The sequence below is a fragment of the Mirounga leonina genome, unplaced genomic scaffold (assembly GCF_011800145.1).
Source record: "Mirounga leonina isolate KUSES-001 unplaced genomic scaffold, KU_Mleo_1.0 Mir_82, whole genome shotgun sequence".
Lineage (NCBI taxonomy): Eukaryota > Metazoa > Chordata > Mammalia > Carnivora > Phocidae > Mirounga > Mirounga leonina.
Window position 1 is genome coordinate 14511527 of NW_023270825.1, and position 18462 is coordinate 14529988.

The 18462-nt window shown below is 37.3% G+C and overlaps 1 protein-coding gene across 1 annotated transcript in view; it reads left to right on the forward strand.

Annotated features, from left to right (window-relative positions):
* The window catches only part of EML5 (EMAP like 5), a 168523-nt gene that overhangs the window by 54371 nt on the left and 95690 nt on the right, over positions 1 to 18462 (forward strand). Inside the window, exons 8-9 of the mRNA XM_034992521.1 lie at positions 9332 to 9469; positions 17409 to 17665. Of these exons, the coding sequence (XP_034848412.1) occupies positions 9332 to 9469; positions 17409 to 17665 (395 nt within the window). The remainder of the gene's footprint in view (positions 1 to 9331; positions 9470 to 17408; positions 17666 to 18462) is intronic.

The window sequence follows — 18462 nt, forward strand, 5'->3', positions numbered from 1 at the left end:
ACCAGAGAGGAGGTGGATGGGGGGCTGGGTGAAATAGGTGAAGGGGATTAAGAGTACATTTACCTTGAGTGGAGGGGGGTGGGGGGATGGGGTGGCTGGGTGATGGACATTGGAGAGGGTATGTGCTATGGTGAGTGCTGTGAATTGTGTAAGACTGATGAATCACAGACCGTACCCCTGAAACAAATAATACATTATGTTAATAAAAAAAAAAAAGTACACTTACCTTGGATGAGCACTGAGTAATATAGGGAATTGTTGAATCACTGTATTGTACACCTGAAATGAATATAACACTGTGTTAACTACACTGAAATTAAAATAAAAATGAAAAAATAAGAAAACGTAATTATTGATAGGTATGTACTTATTGCCATTTTCTTAATTGTTTTCTGGTTGTTTTTAGTTCTTCTCTGTTCCCTTTTTCTCTTGCTCTCTTCTCATGTGGTTTGATAACTTTCTTTAGTGTTATGCTTAGATTCCTTTTTCATTTTTTGTGTATCTATTTAGGTTTTGGTTTGTGGTTACCATGAGGTTTAAATATAATATCCTAATATAAAGCAGCATATATTAAGTTGGTGGTCCCTTAAGTTCAAACCCATTCTAAAAGCACTGCAGGGGCACCTGGGTGGCTCAGTTGATTAAATGTTAGACTCTTGATCTCAGCTCAGGTCTTGATCTCAGGGTTGTTAGATAAGCTCTGAGTTGGGCTCCAGGCTGGGCATGGAGCCTACTTAAAAAAATAAATAAATAAAGCACTTCATAGCTATTTCCCCTTCCATATTTTATGCGCATGATGTTGTATTTTACATCTTTCTATTTTGTGTATCCCTTACCTAATTTTTGTAAATATAATTGATTTTACTACTTTTATCTTTTAACCCTATTAGTAGCTTTATAAGTGATTGATATCCTACCTTTACTATGTGTTTGCTTTACCAGTGAAAAGTTTTCCTTTCATAATATTTGTCTACTCATGGTCTTTTCTGCTTAAAGAAGTCCCTTAACCTTTCTTGTAAGGCTGGCTTAGTGTTAATGAACTCCTTTAACTTTTGTTTGTCTGGGAAACTGTTTCTTCATTTCTGAATGATAATCTTGCCTGGTAGATTACTCTTGACTTTAGGTTTTTTCCTTTCAGCACTTTGAATGTATCATGCCATTCTCTTCTGGCCTGCAAAGTTTCTGCTGAAAAGTCAACTAATTTCCTTAATGGAGTTTCTCCTGTATTTAACTAGTTGCTTTTCTCTTGCTGCTTTTAAGATTCCCTCTTTAACTTTTTTTTTTAAAGATTTTATTTATTTATTTGAGAGAGAGAATGAGAGAGAGAGAGAGCATGAGAGGGGGGAGGGTCAGAGGGAGAAGCAGACTCCCTGCCGAGCAGGGAGCCCGATGCGGGACTCGATCCTGTGACTCCAGGATCATGACCTGAGCCGAAGGCAGTCGCTTAACCAACTGAGCCACCCAGGCGCCCTTCCCTCTTTAACTTTTACCATTTTAATTATTATATGTCTTGGTGTGGACTTCTTGAGTTTGGGGCTTTCTGTGCTTCCTTGACCTGGATGTCTGTTTCTTTACTCAGGTTAAGGGAATTTTCAGCTATTGTTTCTTCAAATACTCTGCCCCTTACTCTCTTTCTTCTCCTTCTGGAACCCCTGTAATGTAAATGTTAGTATGCTTGATGTTGTAGGGATCCCTTAACCTGTCTTCTTTTTTTTAAAACTCATTTCTTTTTGCTGTTCAGCTTGGGTGGTTTCCATGACCCAGATTAGTGATCTTCCAGATTATTGATCCTTTCTTCTGCATCCTCTGATCTGCTGTTGCTTCCTTTTCGTGTATTTTTTATTGCAGTTACTGTATTCTTCAGCTCTGTTTGTTTGTTTTTTTGTATTTTCTCTTTGTTGAAATTCTCAATAAGTTCATCCAGTCTTCTCTCAAGCCTGGTGAGCATCTTCATGACCATTAGTTTGGACTCTCTGTTGGTAGATTGCTTTCTTCCATTTTGTTTAGTTCTTTTTCTGAGGTTTTGTCTTGTTCTTTAATTTGGAACATATTCATATTCCTTTGTCTCATTTTGTCTGACTCTCTGTGTTTATTTCTGTATATTAGGTAGTTCAGCTACACTTCCTGGTTTTTCCTGGTCTACGTAGTGGCCTTATGTACAAGGTGTCCTGCAGAGCCCAGTAGTGTAACCTCCCCTGGTCACCAGAACCAGGTGCCCCAGGTGTGTCCCCTCTGTGGGCTATGTGCACCCTCTTGTGATTGGGCCACAACTGATGTGGGAATGCCGGTAGGTGGGGCTGGCCCCCCTTTCCTGGTGCAAGAATCATTTTGGAGGGGCACTTGTCTGGGCTAGGCTGCCAGGTGTGGCAGGGTGGTTGTCACTTTGGGGAGACATCAGCCCTGACTGAGGCTGCTCACCAGGTGTGGTGGAGTAGGAGTCATTTTGGAGAGGCACCTGCCAGGGCAGGTAGGTTGGGTGAAGTGGGTTCATAGGGCAATCCCACTGTAGGGCAAGTAGTGGTAGCAAGATAAATATAGAGTGTCAGCTAGGCTTAAGGAGGGCAAGAAAATAGTACCTGCTAGTACTTCCATTACCAAAGAAAGCTCCTACAGATTCCTGCCCCTCCAGCATGCGCCCTGAAATTAATCATTCTCTTTCAGATGTAAACCAGGTGCTTTTCAAACTGCTGCTGCTTCACTGGGTCTCTGACCAAGTGATAAAGTGTGCTGGTCCCTTTAAGATCAGAGTCTTGATTCCCAGTAACCCTCTGGCTCTCCTGGAGTTAAGTCTTGCTGATTTTCAAAGCTGCTGTAGTTAAGCCCCACTTATTTTCAAAGCCACACATTACTGGGGCTCATCTTTCCAGTGTAGGTACCTAGGGCCTAGGGTACCTAATGTGGGGCTTGATCCCTTTGCTCCTCAGGGTGGACCTCCGCACATGCGATATTCCTCCTGCTTGTGGGTCCTTATGCTGGGGGTGTGGTACCTGACCATGTCTCTGGTCCTCCAACCCTTCTCATTTTGGCTGCTACTTTATGTTGTTAGCTGTAGTTGATCTGTTCTGCTAATCTTCAGGTTATTTTCAGAGTGACTTGCATTATATGTAGCTGTTGCTTCCAGGTATACATGGGAGGAGGTGAACTCAGAATTCTCCTATTCTACTATCTTCCTAGTCCATTATTATTTTTTTTTATTAACATATAATGTATTATTTGTTTCAGGGGTACAGGTCTGTGATTCATCAGTCTTACACACTTCACAACACTCACCATAGCACATAACCCTCCCCAGTGTCCATCACCCAGCCACCCCATCCCTCCTACCCCCCTCCACTCCAGCAACCCTCAGTTTGTTTCCTGAGATTAAGAGTCTCTTATGGTTTGTCTCCATCTCTGGTTTCTTCTTGTTTCATTTTTCCCTCCCTTCCCCTATGATCTTGGTTTTCAAATTCCTCATTTCAGTGAGATCATATGATAATTGTTTTTCTCTGATTGACTTATTTCGCTTAGCATAATACCCTCTAGTTCCATCCACGTCATTGCAAATGGCAAGATTTCATTTTTTGATGGCTGCATAATATTCCATTGTGTATATATATACCACATCTTCTTTATCCATTCATCTGTTGATGGACATCTAGGCTCTTTCCATAGTTTGGCTATTGTGAACATTGCTGCTGGAGACATTGGGGTGCACGTGCCCCTCTGGATCACTACATTTGTATTTTTGGGGTAAATAGTAGTGTTATTGCTGGGTCATAGGGTAGCTCTATTTTCAACTTTTTGAGAAACCTCCATACTGTTTTCCAGAGTGGCTGCACCAGCTTGCATTCCCACCAACAGTGTAGGAGGGTTCCCCTTTCTCTGCATCCTTGCCAACATCTGTTGTTTCCTGACTTGTTAATTTTAGCCATTCTGACTGGTGTGAGGTGGTATCTCATTGAGGTTTTGATTTGTATTTCCCTGAGGCTGAGTGATGTTAGCACTTTTTCATGTGTCTGTTGGCCATTTGGATGTCTTTTTTGCAGAAATGTCTGTTCATGTCTTCTGCCCATTTCTTGATTATTTGTTCTTTGGGTGTTTCCTAGCCCATTACTGATGAGACTTTAGGTTCTTCCAGTTTTGTGCTATTAAATACAGTGCCCACAATGAATATTCTTTTACCTATGCTATTGTATACATGTGTAAATATGCATATCTCTATGGTAACTTCTGAGTGTTCAAATGATTTATTCATTTTAAATTTTGATAGATAATGTCTTATACAAAGGTAATAACAATTTATATACCTGTCAGCAATGCATGGCAGTGCCTATTTTCCCATACCCTTGGCAGCACTGATTATTATCCCAAAAGGTAAGAAGTGATTTCCTGTTATGTTGTGAAAACATGCACCTCTCCTATTGAGGTGTGTTGAGTATGTTTACATATGTTTAGAGAACATTTGTATTTCCTTTTCTCTGACTTGTCTGGTGAAGCTCTTTGCCTATTTTCTGTTAGTTTATTGTTCTTTCTCTAATTACTTTAAAATATAATCTAATATCTGTCTACATTTTAAAGAAATTAGCCCATTGTCTATGATAGTGGTTCTCCGTGTGGTTCCTGGAACAGCAGGATCAGTATTCCTTATATGAAATGCAAATTCTCATGCCTTATCCAGGGCCGAGGATCAGCGATTCATCAATTTGTGGTTTGATAAGTCTTCCAATTTTAAGAACTGCTGGTCAGTTATATGAGTTGAGATATTTTGCCCACCTTGTCATTGTTTTTTTCCCCCATTTCATCTGTAAATGTTTTTGTGTAAAAGATAACTTTAAATATCACCACAGTACTGTCTTCACACAGCATTCCTTTGGCTTAGAGTTAGGCTCCAAAGAAGGTCCATATAGAGCAGTTGTTGATGTGTCCTTTAAATTTTGTATTCTGTAGCTTCCTTCCTCCCTCCCCCTTTTTTATTCTTATAATTTTTTTGTTGAAGAAACTAAGTATTTGCCCTCCAGAGTTCCCCACATTCTGGATTTGGCTAATTGCACACTCCATATATTTTAATACATTCTTTCTTCCCTGTATTATATAAACTGATAAGTAGATCTAGAGATTTGATGAGACACAGTTACGAATTTTCACCAAGAATATTTCCTGGTGGTAATGTGTATCTCTGATGATATCTAACATGTAATCTCTTTTTTAAATCATATTAGCAGCCATTGATGGTTATCTAGCTCAGTGTTTCTCAACCTTTTTTAAATTGTTGCTTTCCTAATGAGAATTTTTAGATTTTTCTTTTTTCCCAAATCACATCACATAGCTCTGTGTCCACCTGGAAATTTAGTGTGGGGCTATACTTTACCCATGTGCTTTGCTTGGAACTATCTTATAGTTCATTTTAGGAGTACTGTTATTACCAGTTGCTGCATAGCTGTTGAAAAAAAGGTAACTGATCTTTTTAAAAGTAATTGATCAGACTTCTGTTTCTGTTTTTGGTGGCAAGTAATTTGGAAGGAACTCACATTGAAAACAACTAAAAATGCTGGTTAGAATGTAAAATCTTCAAAGAACAGTCAAGATATTAAGGATCTACTAGCCAAATTGTGAAAGAAAATGGGACTTTAGGAGCACCAGTGGGCCAGTGCCACTTTGCCCTGGGGGCATTTTTCTTCCTTTGACTAAACTTGGACTTTGTGGCTTTCTCCCAGGGCCAGGGGGCAGATGTCAAGACCCAGGGCCCATCCAAGGAGAGTAGGTCCGCATACTCTACTAGAACATTGGGCAATAATCGCCTGCAAATTTGTGTGGGAATAGAAATCTTATTTCAAGTTTTGGTAACACAGGAAGAGTTGTATAAAACTGCTTAATTATGTTATTTAAACAGCATTAGTTCTGGAGCACCTGGGTATGCCTTGGGCTCAGGTCATGATTCCAGGATCCTGGGATCAAGCCCTGCCTCGGGCTGTTCTCCCTCACCCTCTGCATGCCGCTTCTCTTGCTTGTGCTCTCTCTCTCTGTCAGGGGGATAAATAAAATCTTAAAAAAAAAAAAATGAACAGCATTAGTTCTTGTCCAGATAACTTTACCACAGTATAAGTTTTACATGTAAGTGCTGCTTTTGCCTTATAGTTTTAGACTGAATTCATTAAGACACAATATCAAATCTAATTGAAAGCTCATTTCGAAAGCTACTCAGTTGTTAAGGGCAGTTCTGGTTCAGAAAAATTTCATTCTTGACTTTGAGATCAACGAAGTGCAATAAAACTTTACCACTGTTAAGCCATTAACAGCTATGTGGTAGAGCAAGTCAGGTTTTTGAACTTCTGTTCCTGATAAAACTTCGAACTAACAATGATGATATCCCCAAAACCAAATGAAGTTCATCATTAACATTATTGGTTCATAAACACATTCAATTTTTTTTTTTTTTTGCAAAATACTTGCTAAAGAATAATGCAATGAATAATCATAGGCTTTTTAAACACCTTACATTTTTACAGGTTTTGTAAATTTACCTAGGCCATTTTTTTTCTATCCATGTTTTTCAACACCATCTAATTCTACCCTACATTGTACTGGTTTAGTTCTTTCTCACTTATGTCTTTGAAAACATACTAGCTTGTAGTTGTTCCACACTGACTAGTCATAGAAGCTAATTCTTCATCACTTCAAACTTGGCATTGATTCCTCGGATAAACAACTGAGTAATATTGGTAACATCTGTTGACTCATCACAATCCAAGGAAACCACTCAACATTATTTGTCTTGTTTTTTAATTAACTGTTGGTGGTTTTCCCAACACCCTCAAGTTTTTGAGAAACTGTTCTCACTGTAAAGGCTGATAATCTTAAATTTATTTTCTCTGGACACATTTCTTTAGCCACTGCAATTTAAAATGATATAATTAATCCATTACCAATAAATAGCTTTCCTTGTTTGGCTAACAAGCCACTTAGAAACACTTTTGTTGACATCATATTTTAATTTTTAAATTCTGATTTTTCTGACCATTGCTTTCCTGTGAGTCAAAGATATTGCAAGGAGTGCTTAGTCTAGTAATGTTCATCTATCTCTGTATTTTTTAGGGCGACTATAGTGTCATTGCATAATAAATACAGTGCTTTACTGTCTAATTCAATAACTGTCATTTACACTTCACTATGCCTTAAAAATGCAAAATTTCAAATTTACTTTTCTCTTTTTCTTCTCATTTTGACACAATGGGTGTATGTGGTTAACACACCTAGCACTTGAAATTCTATCAACTGTGCCCCTGCAATTTGTAGTGCGTGGAAGAAGCAGTGCAAAGTGATGTGAGTGTTGCATACTGTCTGCCATCCCTTTTGCAACAACTCCACTCTCCCTCTGTAGTATGAAAGCAGTCATAGATAATATGTAAACAAAGAGTGTGGCTGTGTTTCCATGAAACGTGATTTACAGACACTGAAACTTGAATTTCCTGTAATTCTCCCATGTCTCAAAATGTTATTAATTTTTTTCAACCATTTAAAAATGTAAAAATCAGGGCGACTGTGTGGCTCGGTGTTTAAGCGTCTGCCTTTGGCTCAGGTCATGGTCCCAGGGTCTTGGGATCGAGCCACATATCGGGCTCCCTGCTCGGCGGGAAGCCTGCTTCTCCCTCTCCCACTCCCTCTGCTTGTGTTCCCTCTCTCGCTGTGTCTCTCGTTGTCAAAGAAATAAATAAAATCTTTTTAAAAAAAGGGTAGTTTCCTTTAAAAAAATAAAAGTGTAAAAACCATTCTCAGCTTTCCAAACTGTACAAAAACAGGCAGTAGTTCCAGTTTGGCCCACAGGCTATGGTTTGCTGACCCCTGTAGTGGAGCATAAAGTCTTTGGTAAATATATTTATTGTTGAAATATTGAAAATTTTCCTTTGGAATGAAAAGAAGACCGTGATGTCCACTTTCCCCATTGTATTTGTCATCATTATATTCAGCTATAGAAGTCTTTGTCAGTACAGTAAGGCTAAATATATGTGTATAATACATTCATATATAGATATTTGGATTGGAAAGGAAGAAACAACTCATTTGCTGATATTATGATTATATATGTAGAAAATAAAAAGGAAAATACAGAGAAATTATTGGAATTAAAAAGATAATTTAACAAATTTCCTAGCTATAAACACAATATACAAAATCATTTTTCCCATAAAACATCAACAAATAGAATTTTTTGAAAAAGATATTGCTATAAAAACATTTAAAAATCTAGTTTTGCCAATCTTTTCCTAGATATCTGTTCATTAAGTTGTAGCATTTGGGGCGCCTGGGTGGCTCAGTTGGTTAAGCGACTGCCTTCGGCTCAGGTCATGATCCTGGAGTCCCTGGATCGAGTCCCATATCGGGCTCCCTGCTCGGCGGGGAGCCTGCTTCTCCCTCTGACCCTCCCCCCTCTCATGTGCTCTCTCTCTCTCTCATTCTCTCTCTCAAATAAATAAATAAAAAATCTTAAAAAAAAATTATAAGTTGTAGCATTTGTTTTTATGTTATCTGTATTTAAAGTTCCTCCTAAGTACTATTTCAGCTGAATCCCACAAGTTTTGATATGAAATTTTTTATTATAATTTCAAAATATTAACTAATTTTCATTAATATTTTTTTCTTTGTCCTTTGGATTATTTAGAAGTACAATTCTTAATTTTCAAACAATTGGCATTTTCTACTTTCTGTTATAGATTTCTAACATTTGAATGTGGAACAGACTGAATTTGCATAGTCTTAAGTGTTACTCTTAAAAGACTCTCTCTCTCTCTCTCTATATATATATATACCCCTATACTATACATACACACACATATAAATGATTGGAAAAAATTGATGTCAGACTTTGCTGTAGATCCACGTATGTTCACAAGCATATGTATTTATGAAATCCTTCTTCTCTATTGATGTCATTACATTGTTTTAAAAATAAAAGATTCCAGGGGCACCTGGGTGGCTCAGTTAGGTGTCCGACTCAGTTTTGGCTCAGGTCATGATCTCATGGGTTGTGAGATCAAGCCCCATTTTGGGCTCCCCACTCAGCTGGGAGTCGGCTTGGAGATTCTCTGCCTCTGTTCCTCTCCCCACTCACACTCTCTTTTTCTCTCAAATAAATAAATCTTTAAAAAAAATAAAAGATTCTATAAACTCCTGTCTTTTAAATGTGAACAGTATTCCTGTTTTCATAGAACTCCTTGCCACAAAGCATATAGTTAAAAATCTAGGTTTATATTACTTTCTTAGATTATTATTTTAACCAAAATCTTTTCATAGAGTTCATCATTTTTAAGCATACATTAGTTAATTACTCTTTTATTTTAATTAAATGTTACAGGATATGGAGCCTAGTAGATCATGCACTAATAGCAAGGTGTAATATGGAAGAACCAATTCGTTGTGCAGCTGTAAATGTAGATGGAATCCATCTTGCCCTTGGAATGAAGGATGGCTCATTCACTGTACTTAGAGTAAGGTATGGTATTGGGGTAGAAATAGAAAGAGATAGTAAATTTCTGTTAAGTGATAATATGCAATACTCATTGTTTTTACCCATTTCATTTTCACCTACCTTTCATATTAACATATATACACACACACATATATTTCAGATATTAGTTTTATTAAATATTAAATATATAAAAGTGGCTTTGTTGGAAAATTGTTAACTCAAAAACCTTGTTTTGGGGCTTAAGAATGCTTAGTGGATTAATGGCTAAAATTTTGAGCTGTAAATTTGGGTTTTGACTTCCATTCCTTGGTAGTATTGATTTTTAGTAATGATCCTCTGCCATTGGTGGAGGGGGGTGGTGGTGACTTTGAGGAAGTTAAAAATGGGTGAAAGGTTTTTTGTTGTTATTTGCAGCTTTATTCTTTGGGGAAAAAAAAAATGCCTGCATCTTTTCTTGTTTGTTTGCATAATTAGAAAAGTTAAACAAATTTGTTAAAGCAGTTTGCATCTCCTGTTGAATTACAGGTCCGGTGCATTCAGTTGAATTCTATATAGCTATTAAAAACTTTGCTGTAGGGGGGCGCCTGGGTGGCTCAGTCGTTAAGCGTCTGCCTTCGGCTCAGGTCATGATCCCAGGGTCCTGGGATCGAGCCCCACATCGGGCTCCATGCTCCGCAGGAAGCCTGCTTCTTCCTCTCTCACTCCCACTGCTTGTGTTCCCTCTCTCACTGTGTCTGTCTCTGTCAAATAAATAAATAAAATCTTGAAAAGAAAAAAAAAAAAAACCTTTGCTGTAGGGGCGCCTGAATGGCTCAGTGGTTAAGTGCCTAACTCTTGATTTTGGCTCAGGTCATGATCTCAGGGTCGTGAGATCAGACCTCTGTTGGGTGTAGGGCCTGCTTAAGATTCTCTCTCTCCCTTGACTCCCCCCACCCCAACTATTACACCCTCTCTCTTAAAAACAAAAACAAACTTTGCTGTAGATCCATGTGTGTTCACAAGCATATGTATTTATGAAATCCTTCTTCTCTAGCTTAGTGAATGGGAAGACCCTTTCAGTTGCCCAATCCAGAAACCATTAATTCCCTTGTCTAGTTAATCACAGAGTTCTGGAGAATCTACTTCCCAAGGAGCTTTTAAATTAATCTGCTTCCTCCCATTCTCACCATTGTACTCTTGTATAGGCTTCTGCCATCTCCTCACTGGATTGGTGAGATAGCATTGCAGCTGGTCTCCTTACCTCCTGTTTGGCTTCCCTCAAGACTTCTTTTACTCTACAGTTATAGTGATGCCTTTTAAAACACATTTGTTTGCAGCCCTCCTCTTTCTAAAATATGATAAAAGCTTTACACTGTCCTTAGGTTGAAGTTCATAATCCTTAACATAGCCAGTAGTACCCATCTCTCCAGCCTGTTTCTTTCTGCCTCAGTCTCTTTCTTTCAACTGTATAAAATATCTTTTGCTGCTTCAGATACATCATGTTCTCTTGTACCTCTGAGTTTCTCTAGTTGCTGACTCTCTTTTTGGGACAGATTTTTACAATGAGATATGAGATTTTTCTCTTGTACTACTTTTTTAATTGTGATAAAATATATATAATATAAAATTTACCATTTTAACCATCTTTCAAACTTCAATGGCATAAGTACATTGACACTGTTTTGCAACAAGAATTGTAAAACCCCTAAGAGTTCCTCTCATATAGCTTCTATACATTAAAAAATAGTGATTATTTTTGGTAATTGTACATTTACTTGCCTTTTCAATTATTGTATGCAAGTAACTGGGTGAATAAGTTCTTATCTCTAATAAGTCATTATTTCAGCAACTGAGTCCAACATTTTTGACAGGACCATTGGAATGGTGATTATACCTATTAAATGCCTTTGTAGCTTAACCACAAAATTTTAACTCACAAAATATTCTTAATCCTAGATTTACCTGGTCACTGTTTCTTCTTGGTTTGCAGGACATATTCTTCATATCATGAAGCAGACTTCATAAGTATAGCAGTATTAAAGTACCCTCGCAGGAGTAGTTACATTGTGATTGGAGAAACATAGAATAGATTCAGATCCTAACACACTGATTCTAAATTTGGGGTACAAGGTGATGTGCCAACACAAAGTCACATAACTTCTAGAGCATCTCTTCCTTTTGATAAAAAATGTTACCAATTTTATTTTATTTCGTTTTTTTGTTTTTTATTACGTTAATCACCATACATTACATCATTAGTTTTTGATGTAGTGTTCCATGATTCATTATTTGCGTATAACACCCAGTGCTCCATGCAGAACATACTCTCTTTAATACCCATCACCAGGCTAACCCATCCTCCCACCCCCCTCCCCTCTAGTTTGTTTTTCAGAGTCCATCGTCTCTCATGGTTCATCTCCCCCTCTGATTTCCCCCCTTCATTCTTCCCCTCCTGCTATCTTCTTTTTTTTTTTTAAACAGATAATGTATTATTTGTTTCAGAGGTACAGATCTGTGATTCAGCAGTCTTGCACAATTCACAGCGCTCACCATAGCACATACCCCCCCCAGTGTTTATCACCCAACCACTGCATCCCTCCCACCCCCCACCACTCCAGCAACCCTCAGTTTGTTTCCTGAGATTAAGAATTCCTCATATCAGTGAGGTCATATGATACATGTCTTTCTCTGATTGACTTATTTCGCTCAGCATAACACTCTCCAGTTCTATCCACGTCATCATTGCAAATGGCAAGATTTCATTCCTTTTGATGGCTGCATAATATTCCATTGTGTATACCACATCTTCTTTATCCATTCATCTGTCGATGGACATCTTGGCTCTTTCCACAGTTTGGCTATTGTGGACATTGCTGCTATAAACATCGGGGTGCACATTCCCCTTCGGATCCCTACATTTGTATCTTTGGGGTAAATACCCAGTAGTGCAATTGCCAATGTTACCAATTTTGTGTTAAACATATCATGGAATCAAATGAAAAAATGCAAATATTTTTCAAATTAAAAGATTCATATATGTAAAACTTTGACTTGTATTGGGATTGGGCTGCATGGTATTATCCACACCAAACTCCTCAGAGTCACTCATTTATTCTCATAAGTAGGTAGGAAGACTTAAGTGGAAGAGCTTGATAAGCACAATTAGTAAATTTCCTGGGGATAGAATAAAGTTTCCTGAAGAGTATGGGATAGACTTTAGTTGTAAAAGCATTTTCATTTTATTTTTTTATTTTTTTTAAAGATTTTATTTATTTGATAAAGAGAGACACAGCGAGAGAGGGAACACAAGCAGGGGAAGCAGGAGAGGGAGAAGCAGGCTTCCCGCCAAACAGGGAGCCTGATGTGGACTCGATCCCAGGACCCCAGGACCATGACCTGAGCTGAAGGCAGATGCTTAACGACTGAGCCACCTAGGTGCCTGCATTTTCATTTCATATTCTACCAGCAGCTAGCCATTTGTCTCTTTCTGACAGTGTCACTACCACATTATATTAACTGCAAAAGGATTAGGAGAGTTTTTCCCTAAGTGATTATACATTCATTTAAAAACTTTTTTCAACCTACTTACATTTTGTCTGTTCCATTTCTTGGGAATAATTAAGTCCCAAAAGTTGTTCCTGGCTTTAAAAAGTAACTTTGTATATGTCCATTATTTTTTCACATCAAAGGTTTTTGTCCCTCTGTAGCCCTCCCCTGAAAGAGCACTATCAAAACATGCTCAAGTAGGGTGCTGGGTGGCTCAGTCAGTTGAGCATCTGACTCTTGATAATGGCTCAGGTCATGATCTTGGGGTTCTGGGATCGAGCCCCTTGTCGGGCTCTGCACTCAGCAGCAAGTCTGCTTGAGATTCTCTCTCTCCCTCTTCCCACCTCCCCCCACACTCACGTGCTCTCTCTCGAATAAATAAATCTTAAAATTAATTAATTAAAAAACATGTTCAAGTATATCCTGTCTTAAAATTCCTACCTCAAGTCTAAATCCCCTCTAGTTATATCACATTTCTACTCTTTCACAGTAAAATTCTCAAAAAACTATGTAATTTACTGTCTGTTTTCTTCCAATTATTGACTTAATACCCACAATGCAGTATAGCTTTGGCCTTCATCTTTACACTGAAACATTCTTGCTAATAGTACCCTGTCACTAAAGCCAGGAAACATTTTTCACCTTGCATCTAGGTTGATTCTCACCAGTATATGGCCCCCTTAACCACTTGCTCCTTCTCAGAGCATTCTCTTCCCAGGCTTTGGATATTAATTCTCTTTCTCTTTTCAGCTAACTTCTCCTGCTTCCATTTTCTTTATAGGCTAATTTATCTTCTGCCTATCAGTAAGTATTGGAGGGCCTTAAAGCTCAGACCTGGGCTTTCTGTTCTTCTGTTTTTCCCCTAGGTGATCTCATCCTGCCTCCAGCTTCAGTTACCACCTGTAGCCTGATGGTCCCAGATACCTAGTTCTGGCCCTGATCTCTCCACTGAACTTCAGTTGTGTATAACCATTTGTTTATTTAACATCACTTGGATGTCTCAAAGGCATCTGCAATTCAGCATTTCCAAAACTGAACTTCTGATCCTCCCTCCCAGGCTGATCTTCTGTCTGTGGGCCCTGTTCTAGGGGTGGCACCATTTTCCAGGTTCTTGTACCAAGCGGAAACCTAGGAATTATGGTTGTTACCTCTCTCTCTCTAACCCACCATGTCCAATCACCATCACATTCTGTTGATTTTACTTGCCTCATTTTCAGAAACATTTTAATTAATGTTTGTAAGATTAAAATTACAATATCTTTAACATATACTATATATTTTATAGTATAGTATAGACTATAATACTATATATTTTAAAACATTTCACTTCTTTCCGAAGTCTGAACAACCACCATCTGTAATAAATAGCCTTCTAATTAGTCTTAATCCTACTGTTATACTACCTGGATTTGTTTTTTACTGTCAAATCAGACAAGTGATCTAATTGATTCATCCTCCCCTAACTTAAACTCATAAATTAAGGCCAAAAATCTTAAGATTTGTGAGGCCTTTTATGATTTTCCCTTAGCCTGTCTCATCAGACTCATCTCACACTCTAACCCCTCTGCTTGTTGTCAGTCCAGCTACACTTTATTAACAACAAGCAGAGCTTCAATCTTGCTGTCAGCTCTTTCACATCTCTGTTGGAACGTGGGCCCTTCACCTCCCATTTCCTGGCTTCTGCTAAGCTAAATCTCATTAATTCCTCAGAATGAAGTTTAAATTCTACTTCCTTTGGTCTGTCTCCACTAACAAACAACTGTCTGTTCTATGCTGTGATCAACACTGTACTTTACTTCTGTGATGTGTTACAAATTGCTAATGTATGAATATTCCCAGGCTTTGGACGGCCTCCCTCTGTTTCCTAAAGAAACCATGGAATTCACACATCAGTTTACCAGAAGACTTAATTGAGAATTTTTAAAAATTAATACACTTTCATCTAATAGTCTTCTTTCCTATAAGTTTGTCAAACTTCTTCATGAGAGAAGATAGTCACAATTCATAATGTTGATGTAGTAGCATAATACATACTGTAAAAGAGTCCATCAGAATTGTGTGTGTGTTCACATGTGCGTGCGCACCTGTGTCTGTGTTGGTGAACAAGGACATAAACCACACTTATTTCTCTCATTACTTGGGAGCAATTAAGTCTCTAGAAAAAAGGCTATGTATATACCAAAATAGTTCTGAAGAATTTTCAGGAAACATTTAAATTAATGTTTGTGAACAAAATTAGAATGATAAAATCTTTAATAAAGAAGGCATAAAAAGTAAAAGCTATGAAATAGTGCCTTAGATGTTTTCTTAAAAATTTTGTTCTTTGTAGATATGGATGGGTAGGTGGATGGATTAAATATGGAGAAAGGGAAATCAGATGCGTGGACTTTATTAAAACGTAAAGGAAGGGGTCACTGGGAAAGGTAGAAGAAGTAACTGCACAAGTCTGTGCTTAGGTGGAGAACCTTGTAAGTTGCAGGGTTTAAGGCAAAAGTGATGTTGACCAGGAAAGCTTTTTAAAAATTTTTTTTATTTATTTTTATTTTTACTTTTTTAACATTTTTTATTATGTTAGTCACCATACATTACAGCATTAGTTTTTGATGTAGTGTTCCATGATTCATTGTTTGCGTATAACACCCAGTGCTCCATTCAGTACGTGCCCTCTTTAATACCCATCACCAGGCTAACCCCTCCCCCCCCACCCCCCTCCCTTCTAGAACCCTCAGTTTGTTTTTCAGAGTTCATAGTCTCTCCTGGTTCGTCTCCCTCTCCGATTTCCCCTCCTTCATTTTTCCCTTCCTACTATCTTCTTTTTTTTTTTTTTAAACATAAAATGTATTATTTGTTTCAGAGGTATAGGTCTGTGATTCAACAGTCTTACACAATTCACGGTGCTCACCATAGCACATACCCTCCCCAATGTCTATCACCCAGCCACCCCATCCCTCCCAATCCCCACCACTCCAGCAACCCTCAGTTTGTTGCAGGAAAGCTTTTTTTTAAAAAAGGTTTTTTCTTCATTTGTCTTGTTTTGATCCCCTTTTATGTAGTTAAGGGGCTGATTTTCATCTCTTACTTTATATGATTAACACCAGGGTAGAGCCCACATTCCTTGGCAACCCGTCAGATCTGTCACACATTGTCTTCAGTTTATCTCTTTAACTCCATCAAGTCACTACTTTTCCCACATACTCTTATATCCACATTGTAGTATCTACTATTCTCCAAATGTGCCTTATACTTGCATATGTCCATGCTGTGTCGTCTTCTTAGAAAACCTTTCCTCATCTTTTATTCTTAGCCAGATCCTCAGGTTTTATGCTCAAAATATAGATGCCATTCTTCTTTGGTCCTTTCCTGCCTTTAGTCTAGTCTTAGCCCTTTTCAGTATTTCTTATAGAATTTCCCACATACCTTTTGAGCACTCACAACATTTTATCACTTGTAAAGTACAGTACTTTCTATCCCTCTCTCACAGAAGATGAGTTCGTCTTTGTATCCCATGTGCCTAAAAAACAACTAAAACTAATGTTAGTGTTACTGAAAAAAAAATTGAGTTTGATTGCTTTAAATGGTCCACTTAGAAACCTTAAAAATTGAGAAATATCCATTTAAACTTTAAAAGAAATTATCTACATGGAGCATTTCAGGTGGGTAATGCAAAATTTAAATGGAAAAAAGTTCTTGACACTAATTGGAAATAAGAATTCTTACTTCCTCCTGCCCCTTCTCCTTCACTGCCTCCCTCTTCTCCTCCTCCCCACCAACTCCTCACAACTTTGGAAATTCAGTGGTGTTAAACTAAGTGTTTATCCATTTGTATGACTGTTACCAATACCTGTATTATTTTGGAAACTCAATTATAAGGAATCAGTGAAAAAGTGTTTACTGTTGACATGGTCTCTAATTGGGAAGAATTTGTATTAAAAAAGGTTGAAGAAGTTGAAATAAAAATAGTGTAGCTATATAAAGATAAGCATTCAAATGTGTTACTGAAATAATACAAATCAATTCCTCTTTACTTTATTTCCTGAATGTAATTTTATACATTTGTCTCATTACAAAAATTTATTTGAAAATCACTGTTTATAATTATACATTTTTCATAAACTCAGTATTTCCAAGGAGCTTCATCATAAAATCTGTGACTTTATCTCCTTTATTGTATGACTCTGGAAACTTAGAATGAATCTTTAAACTACCTTAAAGTAATTAAAGAACTGAAATTCAGCATTTTCCTTTACTTTCAGCATATGTTGTCCTCATATATTTTTGTTCAACAAAGTAATTTTTCCTGAATTAATATTTATCTCATGTATATTTGCTTTGTGATTTATAAATACTTGATGTAGCCTTCCAGCCATTTTAGACACATTTGAAACTGAACTAATTCTGTAATGACTTGATTTCATGTGTTATTATTTTTTGTTTGCAGAGATATGACCGAAGTTGTACATATTAAAGATAGGAAGGAGGCGATTCATGAGTTAAAATACTCACCAGATGGAACTTACCTTGCTGTTGGATGTAATGACAGCTCAGTTGATATCTACGGCGTTGCGCAACGTTATAAAAAATTGGGGGAATGTGTTGGATCACTTAGTTTCATCACTCATCTGGACTGGTCCTCAGACAGTAGATATTTACAGACAAATGATGGAAATGGGAAAAGACTTTTTTATAGAATGCCAGGTAAAAGGTTCTAATAAATTGTATGTAATTTGTAGATTTTTAGTGCCTATATAAAATATTTTAGAATTTGAGGAGAAGAATGTAAAATACATTTGATTATAGGAAATTAAAGAAGATCTGAGCTAATCATTGTGATCTTTCTATAAGGCTGTCCTCTTATATTGAAATCCTTTATATTTTAATCCTTTGTAATTAAAACTTTGCTTGGAAGATCTAAGACAGACCTACTTTATGTCGAATTCCATGCTATGTGAGTGAGTAGTATTTGGTAAAGTCCTAGTGTATATTATAAAGTCAAAATGCCATTTTTATGGGTGGAGCTAATTAACTAAATATAATTACTAAAAATGCCTGACCACAAATTGAGGTTTTTTTGGTTACCTCAAATAAATTTTACGAGTATCCATAATATAGCTAACAAACTAAATTTGAAAAACAGTTTCCATCAAAGATTTTTTAAAAGAATAAAAGCAACGTCAAAAACGTCATTTAGTATGATACTTAATGAATTAGTCACTGTTTTCCAACAACTTAATAAGACTGGGTACATAATTAATGCATCTGCCCAACAGTTTTTCATTAATAATCTGTTTGTAATGAAAAGTGACTGAATCCTAAAGTCCAGTTCCCTAATGTATTATTCCTTGCTCATCCATCCCTCTTGGTCCTTTTCAGTTTTTTTTCCCACCCATGCATCTTCTTAGGTTTCTTACTTAATAGCTGATTTGCCACTTTCATATAGCTTTTACTTGTTCTTCTGACTTACCTGTTGTCACTAATCTAGCATGATTTTAATA